The sequence below is a fragment of the Prunus avium genome, chromosome 8 (genome assembly GCF_965620075.1).
Source record: "Prunus avium chromosome 8, drPruAviu1.hap1.1, whole genome shotgun sequence".
NCBI lineage: Eukaryota > Viridiplantae > Streptophyta > Magnoliopsida > Rosales > Rosaceae > Prunus > Prunus avium.
In genome coordinates this window covers 35,884,303-35,908,914 of record NC_142291.1, presented here as the reverse complement: position 1 = coordinate 35,908,914, position 24,612 = coordinate 35,884,303, and the positions used below count along the sequence as shown (strand labels likewise).

Below are 24,612 nucleotides of genomic sequence, written 5' to 3'. Positions count from 1 at the left end.
AGGATCCCAACGTCAAGAATCCCTAAACGAGGAATTTTGAGTACATTCCGTTCAGCTCAGGCAGGAGGTCATGCCCTGACATGGTTTTTGGGCTGCAAGTTGGTCCAATTAATTCTGGCTCGTTTGGTTCAGGGTTTTGATATGAGCAGGGTTGGTGAGGAGGCAGTGGACATGCGTGAAGGGCTGGGGCTTGCCCTGCCAAAAGCAAATTCGCTGGAGGCTTTGCTATCTCCAGGCCTTCCTCTTCACCTCTATGAAAGCCCTGCAATTGCTAGTAGATGAGAAAGAAAATCCCTGTAATTGAGTAAAACTTTGAGTTTGGTTAGAATTATAATCTTCAACTCATGCGTATGTATTTTTACGTTTATTTGGAGGTTACATCTACTTTAAATATTTGTTTTAGTTACGTATTTATTCGGGGGGTTTTGTGATTTTAATATTTGACCGTTACAAGATTAATGGTCGTTCTTATTACACAAGTTTTCTCTTTCGTTATTGTCCCAAAAAAAAGGTTTTCACTTTCATCCTCGTAATTTTTTTTCTTCAGTCTCACCCTGTGAGTCAATAACTTCCAGGTTGCAGAAACACTGGGGTTTTTCATGCCCAACCCATGATGTTCAACGAGGGTTGTTTTTCTTACCCCATTTGATCAGTTTTGATGAAGTAATAATAGTACTCCCTCCCTTGCAAAACTGATTCCAACGGGTGAGTTTGTGACAATTATATTGACTTTCTACTTCAGAAAAAAAAAAAAAAGGGTTCTATATGAAGTTTAAATTGATTTGTTTGTAAAATTCATACAGTGTCTCTTCAAAAATAACACTTAAAACTTCGTTTATTACTAAAAAATAAAATAAAAAACACTTAAAACAAAATTTTGATGAAACAAGGTAAAGTTGTAGGAATGTTCCCTCAAATAACACCTCACTTTACTTTTCGTCCCTCAACTCCAAAAATTATCATGATCATCCTTAATTTATTTAGATATCGCATTGCACATATCGTACTTCCCTCGATTCTGTTCAATTTTCTATCAAAATTTAGGGCAAATTGGGAAATTCATATCAAATTTTAGGGACAAATAAGACTTTTACCTAGTCACCACCTCATTCTACCCAAACCCCTACCCCCCCTCCCTTCTCTCGATAAATAAAAAGTGGACGATAAGGATGAAGCAGGGCTGGGATTGGAGCGCTTGGAAATGGAAGTCATTATTAGATTACAGGGAACTCGCAGAAAGGGAGTGGGAATGATGAAGGAGACCCCAAACGACATTTTCTTTTTTCTTTTCTTTTTTTCTCTTTTTTTTGGGGGTGGATTTGTGATTTTTGGTAGACCCCAAACGACAGCAGGTGGGGGACAATGACTCTCTGTATTGATTATAAAAAAAAAAGTAGATTTTGTTGATGGTATATTGTGGTTGTTCTTGCGTTTTGGGGCTTCTATGACTTGGCATTTGGTTCTGTATTGCAGGAAATTGAGAGAGAGGTTTTTATTTGAGGGAGGGGGTAGGGGTAGGGGTAATGGCAGTGGTTGGTTCAGTTGCTGGGTGGGGGTGGGGAGAGTGGGGACACTGGTTTTTATTTTTATTTTTATAAATGAGTTTATTTATCTAATAAAATTTGATATGAATTTTCTAATTTACCTTTAATTTTAGCAGAAAAACAATCAAAACTAGTGCAACTACAGATCTAATTGAAGGACGATTATAACAATTTTTGAAGTTGGGGGAAGAAAAGTAAAGTGGGGTCTTGTTTGAGGGACCATTACTACAATTTTGCCAAGAAATAAATTTAGACTATCTCTTATTTTATCCACACCTGCACAAACAGTTGATAAGTTATGGAAATTTTTTTTTGTGGGCTTTATGTTTGTAGTGAACTTTATCTATGTAGTGTGTTTTTTGCATGGCTCGGGCATTGGTTATCTTGTGGTTATCTTCTTAATAAAACTTGTTTCTAACAACAAAATACAAACGATAATTTAAACTACCGAAAAAGAGGGTTCAAACTTGATACTGTTAATTTACAAATCAATGCGCACTTTTGTCCACTAGAATACATCCTGTTAGTAAAGTTTGATTGGTATACAAATTTAACATTATTATTCATGTGTAATAACATAAACCATCGATACGTGGAAAACGTTTTCGACCAAGGTCCCCACCCAATGGCCTAATAAGCCATCAAAGTATCATCACTATCAGTACGCTATATATAGATAATGAGATTACATTTCGGTTTGTGGCTGATAGTTTTCAACTGGCAACGAAACCTCGTCCATATGTTTTCATAGGACTGATACTTTTCAACCAGGCTTTACATCAACGGCAACTTCGTAGAAAATCTGTCACCCTAGGACAAAATCATGATCGATCGAGCAACGTTTTTTCTGTGTTTGATGTGTTTTTTCTTCCACACCACACGTTTAACCTTAAAATTCTAAAATGATACGACCATTAATCAGATATGTATAATGTACTGTACCATAGGAATTTAGAAGTCAAATGTTAATTGGGTACGTAATGGTTGTTGAATGATATATGACCTGTGCCACCACCTCTCAATGAAATGGAAGGCTTTGTTAGGGTTATGAGGTGTGAAAATCGCCAATAGGGCATGGAAAGTTGGAAACCACTATTAGGAGGACGACCTCTATATATAGGGCCCGCCCGGGCCACAAATATCTCAGTGCCATGCTCTGTACTGGGTCCAATCATTTACAGCACCATTCAAGACTTTTCCTGAGGAGGAAACACACTGTTGTCAGTACAAAAGAACCTTTAAATTATTTTGATTCACTATTTGTTAGTGTTAGCTAGCTAGCTGGATCCATCATAATGGTAAACATTACCGTCGTATAAGTAGCTAGGGTACAATTTACAAAGCCAACATGGCATAGCCCAATGAAAAATGGCCTTAATTTGCAGATAAGATGTCTCAGGTTCTAACCCCATGACATCTTGGTTGTGTGTGTGTGAAATCTTCATCCCTATAATTTAGTCTATCGCTTGTACTTAAGGCCCCATTTAGTTTATGGGAAAGGAGATTTGGAGATGGGAAATCAATTGTTTTCCCATGTTTGGTAAGTTTAGGCATGGGAAATCGTTGCCTGGCCCATGGGAAAGTAGGGGGAAAATGAAGTCATCCTCCCAACTTGGGTTTTGTTTTCCCTCCTCATGGGAAAGTTTAGGAAAATGAGCCAATAGTAAATAAACATTTTTCATGACCATTTTGTCCCCATTAACAATTTAGAATTACAATATATCATTAAATGCATTCCTTTTTTTTTTATTTGATTTAATATGGGTATAATTGAAAATTTATACAAACTTTGTTTTCCATTCACGCTCAAAACAAACATGAGAAAAGAAATAAAGTGATATCTCTCGATTACTTTCCCAGCATTACCAAACGTGGGAAATGAATCTTCCATTTCCCATCCCTTGGGAAATGACTTGGGAAATGATTTCCCCTCAAATTTATTCCGTGAAAAAAAGGGTATTAATTAATTCCATCTTCATGAACAAATGGGAATTAGGAATTAGTTTCCTATATAATCATGGCAAAAAAGAAAGAGAAAATTAGGCCCCAATTTTGACTTTGAGCATATACGTAGACACATTAATATACCTAAAAATAATATATTTATTTTTACGTAATTTAGTTTTTTTTTTAAAATACAAAGGATATGGGGAGGAGAGTTTATTACACAAATGTAGGCTTTTTACATAATTCATTGGGGTTCGAACATGTGAGACTGAGACCAGTGGCAGACCCAGACTTTCGTTCATCTGGGGGCTTAAAGAAATTCAACCAATATATAATCAAACAAAAAATATTTCAAACTTTAAATATTAATAGCATTGTCTAATAAGTAAATTTACAATTGTCCTCGACGACTTTTCATATTCTGAAAACGTTGCATAATAAGCTCATTATCAATACTATTAAATATGTCTTTTTCAAGATATACTACGAAGCAATCATTCATCCATTGGTCTCCCATTCGATTACGCATTCTGCTCTTCACGATGTTCATAGCAGAGAATGCCCTTTCTGCTGAAGCTGTTGCAACTGGAAGTGTTAACGCCAATTTTATGAGAAGATAAACTAGTGGATATGCCTTATCCTTTTTTGTCTCAACTAGTTTTTTTTGCAAGAGCAACAATACCTTGTAATTCTAAAAAGTTGGTGTTGGAATGCATATCATCAATATTAGTTTGAAGTTGATCTTTAAGTACCTCAAGTTCTTGTGACGAAAAATCATTCGGGTAAAGTTGAGCAAGCCGAATGAGCTTTTGCTTATCAAAAGAAGAAAATGAATCATTTGGACTCAAGCATGCCAAGCAAAGTAACAACTCAGTGTTGGCCTCATTGAAACGACTATTCAGCTCTTGGAGTTGCAAAGCTATCACTTCATAGAAAAAATCAACACGATAATAATGCATATTTGTGATTTTTGGACCGTTGTGTCGTGACCTCCCTCGAGCTAGAAACATATCACCCTTGTTAGGAACATCAATACTTTGATCCCTGCAAAAAACAGAAACTTCCTCCAATAAAGAATCCCATCCATTCTCCCTCATCTTCTGGAATTGTTGCTTACATAATTCAACTAAATCCATGGCATTCACAATATCTTGATCATCCCTCTGTAAGGCTTGTGACAATGCATTTGTGATTCCAAGTATATTCCTCATCAAATGCAAACTGAATACAAAATCAAATGATTGCACTAATCCTAACAGTATAAATGCCTCATGTTTTTTTTTTTTATCAACAGTCAATCTATCATTTGCAATTTCATCAAGCACATCAATTGTAGATGAGAACATGGTAATAAAGTTTATTAATGTACCATAATATGAGCCCCAATGTATATCACATGAACGCTTAATCTCTATTGCTTGATTTAAACCTTTCCCACTAGAAAGCTCCCCATTAATCAGTGCTTCAACTACTTTGAGAGCTTGCTTATCTCAAAGAATGTCACGATGCTTCGATGATGCTCCAACAATATTTACCACATTAGAAACGAAGGTGAAGAAAGCACCTATGAGGCTATGTTTTTTTGCCAAACCCACAATAGCCAACTGAAGTTGATGTGCAAAACAGTGAACATAGTAAGCAGACTCATTCTCCCTCATAATAAGTGTCTTCAGACCATTGAACTCTCCACTCATATTACTAGCCCCATCATAACCTTGACCTTGTAATCTGCACATACTCAATTTATGTCTAGAAAATAATGCATCAATACTTGCTTTAAGTGACTCAGCTGTGGTTCTTGTAACATGTTCAATACCTATGAACCGTTCAATCACACATCCTTTCTTGTCTACATAACAAAACATAACAACCATCTTCTCTTTTACTGATACATCACGAGATTCATCAACTAAAATAGAAAAGAATGCATCATCCATATCTCTAATAATAGCATCAGTTGTTTCAACAGCTGCAGCATTTACAATGTCTTTTTGAATCTTAGGTGAAGTTACTTTGAGGTTTTCAGGAGAATTTTTTAAAGCAACAGCTCTAACTTCCTCATTGTGATCAACAAGAAATTGCAAAAGCTCAAGAAAATTACCTTGATTGCTTGAATCCTCAGACTCATCGTGGCCACAAAAGGCAAGACCTTGTCGTAGAAGAAATCTAATACAATCAACACATGCATTCAATCTGATTCTATAGTCAATTCGAGATTGATGTGAGTGCTTATGGAAAACATTTTCAATATGTTGTTTTTCATTCATTAAGGCTTGACATTTTTTCAGAGCTTGGTTATGGGAACTGTTGGGACCTCCAACATGAACTTGAAATCTTTCCTTTTTCTTCCAATTTGAAAAACCTGTACCAACAAATGAGTCACCTCCAGCTTTCTCTCCCAAATTTGTTTTAAAAAGATAACAACATAAGCAAAATGCAGCATCTTCTTTGATGCTATATTCCAACCAATAAGGGAATTCATCAAACCATGCCAGGTTGAATCGTCTTGACTCTTTTCCAAATTTCTTTTGAGGGAAATCATGATTTCTAGGCTGACAAGGGCCTTTTTGTAAGTAAGCTCTTCTAATTTCATCTCGAATGTTTGGATTGTAATCTGTTGGCACTAAAACTAAACAGATAGAGATAGGTGCAACTTACAGGTGATGTGGACGATCAAGGATCGATTGAGCATTCAACGCAGGTTCTTCTCGTCCTGGGATGCCGATCCTGAATCAAAAGAAGTCGAGGCTCGTGAGGTCTATGGCACCGGTGTGGGACTAGCCTAAGACCCTCCGATGCCGAAGTAAGTTTCTTTCTAAGAGCTTTTGCTACTGACAATGTATTTAGTATAAAAGTCAAAATGAAAAGTCTTACCCCTTGTGTTGTAGTAAAGGGGCCTATTTATAGAGGGCATTTAGTATGCTTTATGTACTTAATTTCGATGTGGGACTCGTGGGAGGGTCCTCCGAGGTTAACACGAGTCTTTGGATATTTAGGGCGGAGCCTTCGAGGTTTGTTCCGCAAAATCGCCAACCCGTACCGATTATAGGCCTGGCTCGAAGTCATTGGTAGCTAATGCCGATTGGCTAGGCGCTTGGGAGAGCTTACCATTCCACGTGTCAGAGTGTGAGCAGAGGGTCAGATATGGTACACACATAATCTAAAATCCGAGTTCGTAAACCAGGATCAGAATGAAGATCTGACATATTGATTTCTATGCAACTTTGCTTTGAACTATCATCACTTCTCCCAATAGGTCCTGACAACTCCAACTCGGATTTTCTTTTAAATATTTTTCCATAACTGTCATAAATAGTTTATATAATTTTTTTATCAAGATATATAATAATAATAATAATAATAATAATAATATCAATCATCTGTACAAACTGAATGCATATAAATAAGAATATAATGAAATTAGTTTGTAAAAAACAACTAAGTACTACCCTGTAAAATCAATTGAAGTAGCGAGTTTGATTTGTTGGGCTGCAGACTTTTGTCAAATAATGAGTTTGGCGGCTAAGTTCTCCACAAAATTATAGAATGAGTGAACTTTGTGGGATCTCTATTCTTTTTTTTTAACATAGGGTTTAGGGTTTTTTTTTTAATATAAGCTTTGGGCTTAAAGTGTATGTATTGAATGGGCTATGTGGGGGCTTTACTTGAGAAGGACCTAAAAATAATTAAAAATAATGAATTTAAATGGGATTATATGGCTGAAGTTTTTGGGTAAGGCCCCGTTTGGGATTGCTTTTTTTGGCCAAAAACCTGCTTTACTTTAAAGTTAAGCAGTTTAAGGTGTTTGGTAAAAATAAAATATCCCAATTATTTTAAAAGCAGTGGTCTTTTGACAGCAGCTTTTAAAAGCAGACTCTGGGTTGCTTTTCTAAGCTGCTTTCAAAAGAAGCAGAGATGAATCTTTAATGAATTTTTTTAATTCCCAAAATACCATCATTCATTTTAAAAAAAATGGCACCACCTCCACTTCTACATCCAACTCCACCACTTGCACCACCACATTCACTACCTCCACAACCACCGCCACCGCCACCACCGCCACCACCGCCACCACCACCACCACCACCACATCCTCCTCCTCCTCCTCCTCCTCTGCCACCACCACCACAAGCACCACCACAACCACCTCCTCCTCCAAAACCTCCACATCCACCACCACCTCCAAAACCAACACCACCACCACCACCATGCTGACACTACTACCACCACCACCACCTCCACCGCCGCCATCCCCACCACCACCACTACTATAACCACCAACTCCACCTTCATCACCACCACAACATCCACTCCATCACTACCACTACCACCACATGATTAGTACATAACAGTTTTAACATCATGTTTAGTTTAGTCATTATTAATAGTTACAACAATTTTATATTAAAATTTACCAAACGGTTTTGATACTGCTTTTTGTATTAACAGCACTTTAAAAATATTATTTACCGAACATGGAGCTGCTTTACTTTACAACTAATTATTTTCAAAGCACAGCAGAAGCAACTTTTTTTTAAAGTGACAACAACCCCAAACTGGGCCTAAGTGTGGGCAGCTGCCCATAGTTGGCTTTAATTGGATCTGCCCCTGACTGAGACCACTAGTCTACAAGTCAAGACCCGTTAATTAACTGAGTTTTAATAACCCTACAAACACCTACTTGTATGTTCATAATTTAGTAGTAATGTATATACGAATATATAGAGCCAAAGTATCGCGCATATATATTATTATTTTTAAAGTATCAAACTCCAACCGCCACTCCAGTGAATGAAAACCATAGATGTTGGAAAGAGAAAAAAATTAAATATCTAATTATCATATATATTTGACATGTGGTGAGCATCCAATGTGTATCTCAATTGCATGTGATATGTACACGTACCTAATGTTTGTGCGCGTGTGAGGTTCAATTTGCACTCATTTTCAATTTGTCTATAAATACACATGCAAAATGAACTATATCCTACACGCAATTATATTCCCATTTGTAACACACACTCTCCCTCTCTCTCTCTCTCTCTCCACCACCATGGATTTTGCAATTTCCCCAATCCAAATTCTTGAAACAATTTTATCTTTGCTTCTTCTCTACGTTGCCTTGAGAATCACAGCTCACACTAAGAAGAAGATCACCAGCACAAAGACGACCGTGACGACCAAATTAGTCCCCCAACCCTCTGGAGCATGGCCCTTCATAGGCCACCTTCCTCTGCTACGTGGCAAAGACCCAGTTGCCATAACCCTGGGAGCCATGGCCGATGACCATGGACCGATCTTCTCCCTCAAGCTTGGCCAACACCAAGTGCTGGTCCTCAGCGCCTGGGAGACAGTCAAAGAATGTCTCACAACAAACGACAGAGTTTTTGCCACACGACCAAGCATTGCAGGAGGCAAGTACTTGGGCTACGACAATGCAATTTTTTTCCTAGCCCCATACGGCCCCTATTGGCGCCACATCCGCAAGTTGGCCACGCTGGAGCTCCTCTCGACCAAAAGAGTCGAAACGCTGAGCCACGTTAGGACCTCGGAGGTTGACTTGTTCATAAAAACTTTGCTTTCACTTTGCATGAAGAATGGCGCAGGCCCCACGCCAGTGCATTTGAGTGAGTTAATTGAGTTCTTAACGTTCAACATAAATGTGAGGCTGATTGCTGGGAAGAGATTTACAACTGAGGAATATAATGAGAAAAACAGTGAGGCTTGGGGTTTTGAAAAGGCTGTGAAGGAGGCTTTGTATCTGTTTGGTGTTTTTGTTTGGTCAGATGCTATGCCGTGGCTTGAGTGGCTAGACAGCTTGTTTGGGCATGTGGGTTCCATGAAAAGGTGTTTTAAGGAACTTGACTGTGTGCTTGGGAAATGGCTTGAAGAACATCGCCAAAGATCAAGGCCTCAAGGCAAGATCGATAGGGCTGAAAGTGACTTGATGGATGTGATGATGTCTAGCTTGCAAGAGGAGGAGGATGTAATTTCTGGCCATAGCCTTGATAATGTCATCAAATCAACAGCACTGGTAAGTTTAATTTAGTGTAACAATATAAAGCTATTTGTATTAATTATTATACAAATATTAATTGTTTTCCTTAATTGCTTTTGGCAGGTTCTAATCCTAACTGGCACAGAAAGTACATCCGTCACTGTAACATGGGCACTCTCCCTACTACTGAACAACCCAAAAAAAAAAGAACAACCCAAAAACCCTAAAAGCTGCCCAACAAGAACTGGACATCCACGTGGGAAGAGACAGATGGGTTCAAGAATCAGACCTCCCAAACCTCAAATACCTCCAAGCCATTCTCAAAGAAACCCTACGCGTATACCCACCTGGCCCACTCACAGGCCTGCGTGAAGCCACGGAGGATTGCCACCTGGCAGGCTACCACGTGCCCAAGGGCACCCGTGTACTAGTCAACATTTGGAAACTACAGCGGGACCCGCGCATGTGGGCCAACCCAAGTGAATTCCAACCCGAGAGGTTCATGAACACCCATGCTGATGTGGAATTCAAAGGTCAAAATAAATTTGAGTATATTCCGTTCAGCTTTGGGAGGAGGTCGTGCCCTGGCATGGTTTTCGGGCTGCAAGTGGTCCAATTAATTCTGGCTCGTTTGGTTCAGGGTTTTGATATGAGCAGGGTTGGTGAGGAGGCTGTGGACATGCGTGAAGGGCTGGGGCTTGCCCTGCCCAAAGCAAATCCGCTGGAGGCTTTGCTATCTCCACGCCTTCCTCTTCACCTCTATAAATAATGTATTTGAAGAAGTTGGCACCTTCAAACGCGGGCATGAAACGTTATAGTTCACTTGATCATATATTGGTTATATAATAAATTCACTTGTGCCCAATATGTAACGTTATGAATTTTAAGTAAGGAGGTGAAGATATAGGACAATGTTACTCTTGTAAATGGCTTCATGTACGTATACGTATGTACCCTATACTCTCGTAATTTATGAATGCATTAATATTTTGTCACTTCCATTTATTTAAGAGATGAGATGAGATGAGAGTGAGAGTGAGAGAGAAAAGAAATTGAAGGACTGTTGAATTTCTAGGGGTTTTCAAGAGGGGGGGCGAAGGAGGAAGACGGAAGGGACCATAAATATTAAACGGTTGGGTTTATTTATTTTTTTTTCTGTTTTTTTTTTCGGTGTGAAATTCTTTTATTTATATAACAAATTATGTAATTAAAATAGATGAGATGGCAGATGACATGAGTTGCCATGTCATGTGCCACATGTGTTGGTATCCAAAAGTTGGTAAACAAGTTGGTGCTCGTAGCGTTATTGCCCATTAGATATCTGAATGGGCAACAAAATCAGCTGCCAATTTCTGGACTTCGTCCCACTAGTATGTATTTCAAAACCCAATATTGTTTTCCATGTTTCTGATTTTTTTGTGTTTTGCTTTTCCTTGTTTCTGATTATGGGTTGTTTGTTCTACGCAGCAAACAACTTTTCGACCAGGAAGATGTGGATGTGGTCTTTCCCACTTGATAAAGAGAAAGGCATCACTCTTGAAGACTTCAAGCTCATAAAGATGCATATGGCCAGCTGTATTTTCTCTTTCTCTCTCCCCTCTCTTGTTGGCTTTGGTTTCATATTATGTTTCTGTTTTGATTGCCATGAATTGGGTTTTTGTTTTACTTGTTTTTATAGGATTTTAAATATGAGTTTTGTTATATGGGTTTTTGTTATTTTTTTGATAATATCTGTGCTTGATGCTGAATTGTTACATTTGGATTGAACTTTCTTCATTTCAATTGAGCTTCTTATGCCCCTCCATTTAAGAACTTGACTAGAGATGAAAAACATTATAAGTTTTGACAGGAACAGGATCCCAATGTCAAGAATCCCTAAACGAGGAATTTTGAGTACATTCCGTTCAGCTCAGGCAGGAGGTCATGCCCTGACATGGTTTTTGGGCTGCAAGTTGGTCCAATTAATTCTGGCTCGTTTGGTTCAGGGTTTTGATATGAGCAGGGTTGGTGAGGAGGCAGTGGACATGCGTGAAGGGCTGGGGCTTGCCCTGCCAAAAGCAAATTCGCTGGAGGCTTTGCTATCTCCAGGCCTTCCTCTTCACCTCTATGAAAGCCCTGCAATTGCTAGTAGATGAGAAAGAAGATCCCTGTAATTGAGTAAAACTTTGAGTTTGGTTAGAATTATAATCTTCAACTCATGCGTATGTATTTTTACGTTTATTTGGAGGTTACATCTACTTTAAATATTTGTTTTAGTTACGTATTTATTCGGGGGGTTTTGTGATTTTAATATTTGACCGTTACAAGATTAATGGTCGTTCTTATTACACAAGTTTTCACTTTCGTTATTGTCCCAAAAAAAGGTTTTCACTTTCATCCTCGTAATTTTTTTTCTTCAGTCTCACCCTGTGAGTCAATAACTACCAGGTTGCAGAAACACTGGGGTGTTTTTCATGCCCAACACATGATGTTCAACGAGGGTTGTTTTTCTTACCCCATTTGATCAGTTTTGATGAAGTAATAATAGTACTCCCTCCCTTGCAAAACTGATTCCAACGGGTGAGTTTGTGACAATTATATTGACTTTCTACTTCAGAAAAAAATAAAATTGGGTTCTATATGAAGTTTAAATTGATTTGTTTGTAAAATTCATACAGTGTCTCTTCACAAATAACACTTAAAACTTCGTTTATTACTAAAAAATAAAATAAAAAACACTTAAAACAAAATTTTGATGAAACAAAGTAAAGTTGTAGGAATGTTCCCTCAAATAACACCCCACTTTACTTTTCGTCCCTCAACTCCAAAAATTATCATGATCATCCTTTATTTAGATATCGCATTGCACATATCGTACTTCCCTCGATTCTGTTCAATTTTCTGTGTTTGATGTGTGTTTTTTCTTCCACCCCACACGTTGAACCTTTGAATTCTAAGGCGTACGACCATTAATTCATAGCCACTCAGATATTTACTGTAGGAATTTAGTCCAAATGTTAATTTGGTACGTAATGGTTGTTGAATGATATATGAGGTTTGAAAATCGCCAAAAACGAGTTTTTTTTTCTTTCTTTCCCAGCAGCAATGCTCTAACGGACCACAAATTTCTCAGTGCCATGTTCTCCGTACGGGGCCATGAGTGGTGTCATGGCTTTTCCTGAGTAGGTGATCGGTTCATAATTGTATATCATTTTGTACCCTTCTAGCTTATGATTTGGTTATGTTATTGAGTTAAACTTGTGCTTTTAATTCATTTTCTATTTTGATAAGTCCATAATTTCATACACTTGCATGCCTTCTTTACTTAGTGATTTTGCTTAGTTTCTCTTTATTTTGAGTCACTTACCTATGTTTGTGTGTTTTGTAGGTTAAGATAGCAAGAGATAACATTTGATGCAATCCATGCATGTTAAGGGCTGATTGGCATATGAGGAATATGAGCTTAAAGACAAACACATTTTGGCTACAACCCCTTTCCAGCCCAATTTCGTAGGTCAACTTCTTGGCCTTGGATCAGCATGCTATGGGGCTCGAATGAGGTGAAGATCTTCATGAAACTTGTTCCAATGGGTGTCTACTACAACATATCCAAATTTCAGCCCAATTGGACATTTGTGGAGTGCTCAGCCTGTCCAACACCCAACCCTGCTCAGGAGGATTTGCAGCTGCCAGCTTTGAGCCTTGTCTCCTCCTTTAAGCCATGTGCCTCGCCCATGCTGCAACTGACTTTGGATCCAACATAATGAGTGAAGTGGGGAGGCATTCCAGCTATGAAATTCTAAAGGAGCAAGTTGGTACATGCTGGAGTTATTATAGAGAAAGCATGTGCATGCATGTAAAGCAAAGAAATGAAATGAAGTCAATTCCAGTCTCTGTTCAGCTGCCAACTTGCAAGGCCCAAAACGCACACTTCTACTGCTCCGATGGGAATACGTTCTTCATAGAAGTTGTTCCAATGGGTGTCTAGTATAACATATCCAAATTTGAGCACCATTGGATACGTTTTGAAACCTCTGGCCTTCCTACACCAAGACTGGTTCAGAAAACTCGTTTTTCAGCAACCAAAAGGCAACCACATGGGTTGGCAACCAAAAGGCAACCACATGGGTTGGCAGCAAAGGCAGCCACAATTGATCACCTTTGATCCCATGTGAAGAAAGCTTGAGGTGCAGCAAAAGAAGTATGGGATGAGATTGATTCCAACCACACTAACATAGACAAGATGAAGTGTGAGTTATGGGTTGTATTAAAAGAGGAATGGTGGTGTTGGATTTCATCATGTTGTTCCTCCCTCTTAGCCCTATAAATAGAGAAGCCTTCAAGCTTCAAATCACACCCCAAGGGGGGAGCTCTCAAACACTTCTCTAGAGCTCCCTTCCCTTCTCTCCCTCAAATTCTCTTAGTTTCTCTTTCTAAGTTTTCAATTGTTGTAATGAAATTCTGAAATTCTGATTAAGTTTTTCTTAGTTTCACTTTACTTTTCATTGTAATGTACATTCTTTCTTAAGTTTCAAGTTTAATTAGTTTCCAAGTTTCAATTATGGTTTTTGTTCTTATTCATTATGCTTATAAGTTAATAGGCTAGTTTGAATGATTGATCACCATTTAGGCTTGCATGTTAGCTATCTTGGTTTGAATTAAGAGTAGACACCATGCTTTAATTCGAATTGAACTATGAATAAGAAGAGTATGTATGGACATTCGACAACAGGGATTAGATACATGCTTGGTTGTTTAAATTGTTCTTCTATGCTTAATGGGTTCCTAATGCTTAGTTTTAGGTTAGACAACAAATGATCAAATTAGGGAATTAGGAACACAAGGTTATGACCAAACACCATGGCTTAATCATACTTTAGCTAGAATCAATCCGTTAATCTAATTGAACTTGGGAACTTATCTGCTTGAGTTATTTCCTTTTTTTCTTGTTTTATTTATAATCTTTTTCATTTCTGTTTTATGTAGGGGAAATGAATTGGATCATTCAATCACCAATCCTCGTGGGATCGACCTCACACTTACATATGCTATACTACCAAACGGCTCGTGCACTTGCGAGTATCACAAGTTGAGGATGCAGTTGAAACCATTTTGGTGCAGCTGAATCGAAGCAACAAGTGTTTGGCGCCGTTGCCGGGGATCGGTAACATTGTTTGATTCTATTTGATTTTCCTACTTTTTATTTATTTATAATGTTTAAAGTCTACTTAGTTCTCTATTGTTCATTCCTAATCCTTTTAATTCCATTTCAAGTTTGTGTGTTGGTTTTAGCAATTTATGACAGCTTAATAAAAATGGAGAGAGATGGCAACCTCAATCGTAAGAATGGGAAGTGTGGAGCAATGGGAGAAGTCGACCTCCAAGTGCATCCATGCTCGACCTAATCGCTTCAAGGGGGAGCATTTCAATCCTTTCTCTTCTTTGAATTCTGTTTATTTCTGTTTGTTTTTTTTGCCTTTTGGTCCGCGTTGGGTTCTTTGTTTTTCTGTGCTGAATCCAACCATATAAAGAACGTGAAATTTGGACTTGCGGTTGGAAAGTTATGGCCTAAAAACTGAACACAGGTCGAAGCTGAAAAACAGAGAAACGAATCTGTCCAAATGGTGATAAATAGGTGATAGAAAGTGTTGTTTGTGTTTTTCTTTGGTTTCTTGGTTTGTTTCTTTTAGTACAACAATTTATTTCGTTTGTTTGAGTTTGTTTAGAGTACTTAGTTCATTTTCATTTATGGTTTGTTGTTTCATTTTATCTTAATTTGTTTTTGTTTTTTTTTTATCTTAAAAATTTTAAAAAGATTTTTCATATGAGCTGACTTATGGTAACCCCAGTGAGCACTTATGTCAATACAGTGTCTAGGAGTTCTTTAGGCGACACCTTCGGTGTCTAAGAAGTTTGGGTTTTAAGCGGGACCATTGTGACCCCTCCAACCTTCCCGGATCCCCTGGCTGTGTTTTCTGAGGCCCTTAACTGGTCATCCGTGAGTTGCTTGTATATTCGTGTGTTTTTAAATTAAGTTTTTTTTTATATTTTCTTTGTTATCTTTTCTGTTGAGTATTTGTTTTTGTTTTTGTTTTGTTAAGTTAGTTTATGTATTTTATTTACGTGGTATGGTTAGTTAGTTTATTTCTGAGTGTTAAAACACATTTTTATTTTATTTCAAACTCTGCATTAAAAACAAACAAAAACAAAAAAAAACAAAAAAAAACAAAAAACAAAAAAAAAAAAAAAAAAAAAAAACTTCTTCTTCTTCTTCATCTTCTTTATCTTCATCTTCATCTTCATCATCATCATGGCTTGCCTCTATTGTCTCGCACTTGTAGAATCTGCAGCAGCTCTACATGGTCCTCATTCTTTCTCTGCAGTGCTTCCACATGCTGATTGGCACAGTAAAGCTGCTTCTGCAAATCTGCCACCATAGCCTTCAAGGAAGCCACTTCCTCGTTCAGCGCTGTGCACTCCCGCATCCTCGCCAGTAATCGCATGCCCAAATTGGTAGCCGAGACCGCATGGAGCACAGATAAAGAGTGGGACTCATCCACTGCCATCTTGTCAGACCTACGTGCCACATGCAGATGATCTGCCGGTGTGAGTATACTGCCAATCATGCCACCCAACAACACTGCTCTGTTCGGCATTGCCTCAGCAAAGTTCGGTATTGCCTCAGCAAAGTTTGAGGCCGTGCCGTGATGATATGTGGAGTTTGGGAAGACAGGAGTTGGAGGAGCTCTTATTTGGGCATTCGGTGGTGCAAGTGAGAGCTCAAGGTTTAGATCATCAAGGTGAGTACATGAGGATGCCATTTGTTTTGCTTCTGAATTTTTTTGATGTTTTTCCTTGAGTTTGCAGGAAGAAATGCTGGGTATCATCCGCTTGCAGAGGTGTGGTTTAAATAGACATATGCTGATGAGAGAGAGCCAACACCATTTCGGATTTCCCGGGCATGCTCGACCTAATCGCTTCAAGGGGGAGCACATTAACTTTCACTTTGCTTTTCTTTTTTCCGTGTTTTCTGGTGTTTTGTGTTTTTGCCCGTTACTTTCATTTTCTAGAGCTTTGTGTTTTTGCTTTTCCCTTTCGGCTATCATCTTTATTTTATTTTAGTTAGGGAACTGTGCTTTCTTTTTTCTTTTTTCTTTTTCTTTCTGCAACCTTACTCTTTTATTTCTGAATAATAAAAACAAAAACAACCAAAAAAATAAAATAAAATAAAAACAACAAAATTAGCAGTAGAAATCATTTCTTCACAGTGCTCGGTGTCTCGACCATTGGAGCTTTGAGTTTGGCCCTCTGGCTGTCCTCTTCCGGGGCTTCACACACAGCTTTTTGGGGCTCATTACTTGAGCTCCCAAAGATCGCAATCTTAGCTTGAGCGTAACTACTCTCGCGATCTGCTTGTTTGCGTTTACCCGATCGGTCTAGGTCCTCTAGCTGCTTTCGCATGTCGCGAGAGTACAACTCTACCATTTTTGATAGGTTTTTATTCTCGTCCCGCAATACTTCTAGCTGGTGTCGATTCACCTCCACTATCCTTGCCCTCTCCCTTTTCAAGCTTTTTATAGCACTCTGACACTCTTCAACCATACTTCGCTCCGCCGCCAACTGACCCTTTAGCACCTCTACCTCATGGGACTTCGCAAGTAGGCGATGACCCAAACTTGCGACTGTTGCCGTACTCTGCACGCTCAGTGTCAGGGCATCGCTCACGACCCGGTTGTCATCCCTTGTCCCCAGAACACGTATATCTTTAGGAGTCACTAAATTTCTAGCCACTCCAATGGCAACATCGTTGTCCAGGAGTATTGAGTCAGTTACTGTCACAGGCCCCCGTGCGGAGGCAAAGTAGGGCATCCATACTGGTGCTGCTGCTTGGCCCCGTGTCTGAGTCGGTGGAGCTAGGTTGAGATCCAACGAAAAAGGGTAGGAAGAGGCCATTTGATTTCTCACTCTTTGTTCTTCTTTCTTTTCTGTTTTGTGTGTTTCTAAGTTTGTGTTTTTCACCCGTTCTTTTTACCTTTTTATAGACTTAGTCTGCTAAACCCTAGCCGCTGCGGTTCTGGGTTATGTGCGGCCCTTACGGCTTATCTCTATATATCGCCGCACCCATTTCCCAACCTCCCCTTAATTGCATTTTCACCTTTCACAACCTTCCAAGTGAAAAGTCGTCCCGCTTCACCCAAGAGGCCAATAATTCTGGCTTGGGGGATGTGAAAGCGGCCTCTGCGCGCCGACACATCCCTCACCCCTTTCACCCGTGACTTCCCAGGAACCAAGGCATCAGGGACCACATTTTCTCTTTTCAGAAATCCCGCCTTTGTGCTCCCAATTCACGTTTCTTCTTAAAAATAAAAAATAATAATAATAAAAAACGTGTGGGCTTCGGATTTCTTTGTGGGTCGGGTTTTCACCGTTGTTTAGGTTTCAAAGTGGGTTAACCTTCTTTTGGGTTGGGCTTTCAATCGTTTGGGTTTTGGTTTGCGTAAGACTGTTTGTTTAGGGCTTTCTGTTTCGAGTGTTTTACTGTTTCGTTTCTTTTATTTGTTTGTTTTGTAATTTTTATTTTGTAATTATTTTTTTTATTTTGTATTTTAATTCTTGTGTGTTTTGTGTTTTTTTTATATATTTGCTTTAATACCTTCATTTGTTATTTTTGACATTGCTTGTGCCTAAATTTTAAACATTGAGGACAATGTTCATTTCTAGGTTTGGGGGTATTGGAGTTTAACATGTAAATTTGGTTTTTCCTTAATTTAATTTTTTTTTATTTGCTTGTTTTTATTTTTATTTTGTTTAAGTCTTGCTTTTATTTTTATTTTTATTTTAATTTTATTTTGATTTTGATTTTATTCACTTTCCGAACACATTTGATGAGATTGTGATAAATGTTTGCATGACTTAAAATTGGATTTCATTTTATTATTATTATTTAATTATGAAAAAAATAAAATTTTTTAAAAAATAAAATTTTGGCATCGTTCTAGCATGATATGTTCGAAACCTTCTTTGCACTTGCCATTTGTTTCATAATTTTCCAATTAAAGGATTTGCATGACCCAAAGAATTGTATCAAGCATAAATTAGACTTATATAACCATATAATGTGAGCTTTTGAGCCTTGTTCTTCATTTCATGAGTGTTATACACATACTCTTATTTTCTTGTCATCAAAGTTGTTGTTTGATCTCATTATTCATTGATTTGGTTGAACACTTAAAAGTCATTCATTCTTTTGCAATTTGATTTCATGACATTTAAGAAATGATATTAAGGCCTTCTTTGGATCGTTTGTGCCTTTCAAGCTAACCTTATGCATGCTTAAGCATGATTTTCCATTGTTAACCATTTTGAGCCTACATGTAAACCTTTTCTTTCATTTTACCAATTATATTTCCTCACCTTAGCCCGAAAAACAAATATTTACCTTTCTAAGGAACTCATGAGCTCTAATTCGGATGTGTTTTTCATGCTAAGTTTGGGAAGGGATATTACATAAAGAAAAAAAAAAACTTCACTCAATTGGTGAAAGAAAAGAAGAAAAAAAAAAAAGTTGTGATTAAGTGGTGGTTGATTAAAAATTCATTTTTGGGCCTTCAAAATAAATTGGCATTTGGAAAGAAGTATGAATCATTGTAAATGAAGGTATAAGGAGTTTTGATCATATAAAAGAAAAAAATCTAATCGTGATGATTCGAAGTCTTGTAAACAATTTTATTTTATGCTCTTACATTGTGAGTTCCTTGGACTTTGTATTATCCATACCTTTCATTTCTCACTCACCTTACACCCTTGGCCCCATTACAACCTATAATAAAGACCTAAATTGATCTTAAATATCATGTGGTTGAATTGCATTCATTTTTCTACTTTTAAGTGTTTGGCATCCTTCTTGAGATCATATTAATGCAAGTTCTTCATCTTCCTATTTTTGAGTTAAGTCCCTTATGATTTAACTCTAATCTCATGTTTATAATTGAGTGTTGCATTGTAGCCCTCTTCTGAGTGATTCATTTGTGAGAGGACAACTTTGGTGAGATTTGAAGTTGCATTTGTGTTTGGTATGATTTTTGAAATTGTGTAAAAACTAAGATTGGGGAATTTGTTGCATTTGGCTATCACACTACTACACTTTGAGCATGTTGTGTTTTGAACTTTGCCACCTTGTAAATATTGTCTAAAAACTGAGCTTTTATTTTTGAGTCATGCGCATGAGTCATCTCTCTTCAGAAAATGTTCGGAAAGATTGTTTTGAGTTTACTTTTTTCTTTATTTATTTATTTATTTATTTATTTTGGTTTTGTAATTATTTTTATTTTGGTTTTTGTTTTTGTTTTATTTTGCTTAAGGACTAACAAATCTAATAAGTTTTCTAACCACTTTGTTTTGTAGAGTTAGGAAAACGTTTGTGGGTGTCGTATCTGTTAAACCCTCAGGAGACACAACTCCTCCTACTAGGGATGCCTAGAGGTTTAAAGGCTTGTTGCATATGCTCAATGCAATCGAGTTACCTGCGGAAGTGGTTTACTTAACTTCTTGTTTTGTTTTTATCTTTGTTTTCCTTTTGTTTTGCTCGAGGACTAGCAAAATCTAGGTTTGAGGGTATTTGATCGGTTCATAATTGTATATCATTTTGTACCCTTCTAGCTTATGATTTGGTTATGTTATTGAGTTAAACTTGTGCTTTTAATTCATTTTCTATTTTGATAAGTCCATAATTTCATACACTTGCATGCCTTCTTTACTTAGTGATTTTGCTTAGTTTCTCTTTATTTTGAGTCACTTACCTATGTTTGTGTGTTTTGTAGGTTAAGATAGCAAGAGATAACATTTGATGCAATCCATGCATGTTAAGGGCTGATTGGCATATGAGGAATATGAGCTTAAAGACAAACACATTTTGGCTACAACCCCTTTCCAGCCCAATTTCGTAGGTCAACTTCTTGGCCTTGGATCAGCATGCTATGGGGCTCGAATGAGGTGAAGATCTTCATGAAACTTGTTCCAATGGGTGTCTACTACAACATATCCAAATTTCAGCCCAATTGGACATTTGTGGAGTGCTCAGCCTGTCCAACACCCAACCCTGCTCAGGAGGATTTGCAGCTGCCAGCTTTGAGCCTTGTCTCCTCCTTTAAGCCATGTGCCTCGCCCATGCTGCAACTGACTTTGGATCCAACATAATGAGTGAAGTGGGGAGGCATTCCAGCTATGAAATTCTAAAGGAGCAAGTTGGTACATGCTGGAGTTATTATAGAGAAAGCATGTGCATGCATGTAAAGCAAAGAAATGAAATGAAGTCAATTCCAGTCTCTGTTCAGCTGCCAACTTGCAAGGCCCAAAACGCACACTTCTACTGCTCCGATGGGAATACGTTCTTCATAGAAGTTGTTCCAATGGGTGTCTAGTATAACATATCCAAATTTGAGCACCATTGGATACGTTTTGAAACCTCTGGCCTTCCTACACCAAGACTGGTTCAGAAAACTCGTTTTTCAGCAACCAAAAGGCAACCACATGGGTTGGCAACCAAAAGGCAACCACATGGGTTGGCAGCAAAGGCAGCCACAATTGATCACCTTTGATCCCATGTGAAGAAAGCTTGAGGTGCAGCAAAAGAAGTATGGGATGAGATTGATTCCAACCACACTAACATAGACAAGATGAAGTGTGAGTTATGGGTTGTATTAAAAGAGGAATGGTGGTGTTGGATTTCATCATGTTGTTCCTCCCTCTTAGCCCTATAAATAGAGAAGCCTTCAAGCTTCAAATCACACCCCAAGAGGGGAGCTCTCAAACACTTCTCTAGAGCTCCCTTCCCTTCTCTCCCTCAAATTCTCTTAGTTTCTCTTTCTAAGTTTTCAATTGTTGTAATGAAATTCTGAAATTCTGATTAAGTTTTTCTTAGTTTCACTTTACTTTTCATTGTAATGTACATTCTTTCTTAAGTTTCAAGTTTAATTAGTTTCCAAGTTTCAATTATGGTTTTTGTTCTTATTCATTATGCTTATAAGTTAATAGGCTAGTTTGAATGATTGATCACCATTTAGGCTTGCATGTTAGCTATCTTGGTTTGAATTAAGAGTAGACACCATGCTTTAATTCGAATTGAACTATGAATAAGAAGAGTATGTATGGACATTCGACAACAGGGATTAGATACATGCTTGGTTGTTTAAATTGTTCTTCTATGCTTAATGGGTTCCTAATGCTTAGTTTTAGGTTAGACAACAAATGATCAAATTAGGGAATTAGGAACACAAGGTTATGACCAAACACCATGGCTTAATCATACTTTAGCTAGAATCAATCCGTTAATCTAATTGAACTTGGGAACTTATCTGCTTGAGTTATTTCCTTTTTTTCTTGTTTTATTTATAATCTTTTTCATTTCTGTTTTATGTAGGGGAAATGAATTGGATCATTCAATCACCAATCCTCGTGGGATCGACCTCGCACTTACATATGCTATACTACCAAACGGCTCGTGCACTTGCGAGTATCACAAGTTGAGGATGCAGTTGAAACCATTTTGGTGCAGCTGAATCGAAGCAACAGTAGGACACAGCACTGTTGTTAGTACAAAAGAACCTTTAAATTATTTTGACTTACTATTTGTTAGTGTTAGATAGCTAGCTGGACGCATCAAAATAGTAAACAATACCGTCATATAAGTCTAGTACAAAGTTAATGAGGTTTAGCCTAGTGAAAAATGGTCTTGAGGTCTCAGGTTCGAGTTCCTATAACATTTTGATCATGTGTGTGAAATTCCCTCCTTATAATTTAAACTATCGCTTGTATTTAAAAGTAGAGTACAAAGAAAAAAAAGGGTATTAATTCCGTCTTCATGAAGATATAGGTTTATACAACCATCATTATAAAAGTATCAAACTCCAACCGACACTCCAGTGAATGAAAACCCCATATTTTACATGGGGTGAGCATCCAATGTGTATCTCAATTCATGTGATACGAATCGTCCTGCTTTCAACATTATGTGACACGTACACGTACCTAATCTTTGTTTAATGCGATACGTACACGTATGTACCTAATCTTTGTTTTTTTGTTTGTTTTTGAAAGAGACTTGTCTTGTTTCTAAAACTTGCATTGTCAAGCTGTCTATAAATACGCATGCAAAATGAACTATATCCTACACGCAATTATATTCCCATTTGTAACACATACACACACACACACACTCTCTCTCTCTCCCACCCCCACCATGGATATCCAAATTCTTGAAACAATTTTATCTTTGCTTCTACTCTACGCTGCCTTGAGAATCACAGCTTACACTAGGAAGAAGATCACCAGCACAAAGACAACCGTGACGACGAAATTAGTCCCTCAACCCTCAGGAGCATGGCCCTTCATAGGCCACCTCCCTCTGCTACGTGGCAAAGACCCAGTTGCCCTAACCCTGGGAGCCATGGCCGATGACCATGGACCAATCTTCTCCCTCAAGCTTGGCCAACACCAAGTGCTGGTCCTCAGCTCCTGGGAGACAGTCAAAGAATGTCTCACAACAAACGACAGAGTTTTTGCCACACGACCAAGCATTGCAGGAGGCAAGTACTTGGGTTACGACAATGCAATTTTTTCCCTAGCCCCCTACGGCCCCTACTGGCGCCACATCCGCAAGTTGGCCACGCTGGAGCTCCTCTCGACCAAAAGAGTCGAAACGCTGAGCCACGTTAGGACCTCAGAGGTTGACATGTTCATCAAAAATCTGCTTTCACTTTGCACAAAGAATGGCGCAGGCCCCACGCCAGTGCATTTGAGTGAGTTAATTGAGTTCTTAACGTTCAACATAAACGTGAGGCTGATTGCTGGGAAGAGATTTACAGCTGAGCAATATAATGAGAAAAACAGTGAGGCTTGGCGTTTTGAAAAGGCTGTGAAGGAGGCTTTGTATCTGTTTGGCGTTTTTGTTTGGTCAGATGCTATGCCGTGGCTTGAGTGGCTGGACAGCTTGTTTGGGCATGTGGGTTCCATGAAAAGGTGTTTTAAGGAACTTGACTGTGTACTTGGGACATGGCTTGAAGAACATCGCCAGAGATCAAGGCCTCAAGGCAAGATAGATAGGGTTGAAAGTGACTTGATGGATGTGATGATCTCCAGCTTGCAAGAGGAGGAGGATGTAATTTCTGGCCATAGCCTTGATAATGTCATCAAATCAACAGCACTGGTAAGTTTAATTCAGTGTAACAATATAAAGCTATTCAGCAACAATATTAATTATTATACAAATATTAATTGTTTTCCTTAATTGCTTTTGGCAGGTTCTAATCCTAACTGGCACAGAAAGTACATCAGTCACTGTAACATGGGCACTCTCCCTACTACTGAACAACCCCAAAACCCTAAAAGCTGCCCAACAAGAACTGGACATCCACGTAGGAAGAGACAGATGGGTTCAAGAATCAGACCTCCCAAACCTCAAATACCTCCATGCCATTCTTAAAGAAACCCTACGCGTATACCCACCTGGCCCACTCGCAGGCCTGCGTGAAGCCACGGAGGATTGCCACCTGGCAGGCTACCATGTGCCCAAGGGCACTCGTGTACTAGTCAATATTTGGAAACTACAACGGGACCCACGCATGTGGGCCAACCCAAGTGAATTCCAACCCGAGAGGTTCATGAACACCCATGCTGATGTGGAATTCAAAGGTCAAAATAATTTTGAGTATATTCCGTTCAGCTCTGGGAGGAGGTCGTGCCCTGGCATGGTTTTGGGGCTGCAAGTGGTCCAATTAATTCTGGCTCGTTTGGTTCAAGGTTTTGATATGAGTAGGGTTGGTGAGGAGGCAGTGGACATGCGTGAAGGGCTGGGGCTTGCCCTGCCCAAAGCAAATCCGCTGGAAGCTTTGCTATCTCCACGCCTTCCTCTTCACCTCTATAAATAATGTATTTGAAGAAGTTGGCAGCTTCAAACGTGGGCATGAAATGTTATAGTTCACTTGATCATATATTGCTTATATAATAAATTCACTTGTGCCCAATATGTAACGTTATGAATTTTAAGTAAGGAGCTGAAGATATAGGACAACGTTAATCTTGTAAATGGCTTCATGTACGTACCCTACACTCGTAATTTATGAATGCATTACTATGTTGTCACTTCCA

General features: G+C 38.5%; 1 protein-coding gene, 1 long non-coding RNA gene and 2 pseudogenes across 3 annotated transcripts; 3 read left to right on the top strand and 1 right to left on the bottom strand.

Moving 5' to 3' along the window:
* Positions 1-3,882: 3,882 nt before the first annotated feature.
* Positions 3,883-6,697, bottom strand: LOC148292657 (uncharacterized; annotated as a pseudogene).
* Positions 6,698-8,498: 1,801 nt separating this feature from the next.
* On the top strand, positions 8,499-10,483 carry LOC110757046 (dimethylnonatriene synthase-like; annotated as a pseudogene). Its single transcript, XR_015826191.1, has 2 exons — positions 8,499-9,525; positions 9,613-10,483. The product of XR_015826191.1 is annotated as a dimethylnonatriene synthase-like (transcript).
* Positions 10,484-10,636: 153 nt separating this feature from the next.
* LOC110756969 (uncharacterized) lies at positions 10,637-11,750 on the top strand. The gene is made up of 3 exons (XR_015826026.1): positions 10,637-10,859; positions 10,957-11,064; positions 11,339-11,750. It is a non-coding gene; the product is annotated as an uncharacterized LOC110756969 (long non-coding RNA).
* A 10,881-nt stretch (positions 11,751-22,631) lies between these two features.
* LOC148292656 (dimethylnonatriene synthase-like) lies at positions 22,632-24,612 on the top strand. Its single transcript, XM_088246331.1, has 2 exons — positions 22,632-23,671; positions 23,766-24,612. Exons 1-2 carry the CDS (start codon positions 22,706-22,708, stop codon positions 24,390-24,392), a joined length of 1,593 nt encoding a protein of 530 aa, XP_088102457.1. The 5' UTR covers positions 22,632-22,705; the 3' UTR covers positions 24,393-24,612.

Coding starts and splice junctions, on each gene's coding strand:
- LOC148292656 (XM_088246331.1), top strand. CDS start 22,706: ATGGATATCCAAATTCTTGAAACAATTTTATCTTTGCTTCTACTCTAC. Junction 23,672..23,765: donor TCATCAAATCAACAGCACTG/GTAAGTTTAATT, acceptor TGCTTTTGGCAG/GTTCTAATCCTAACTGGCAC.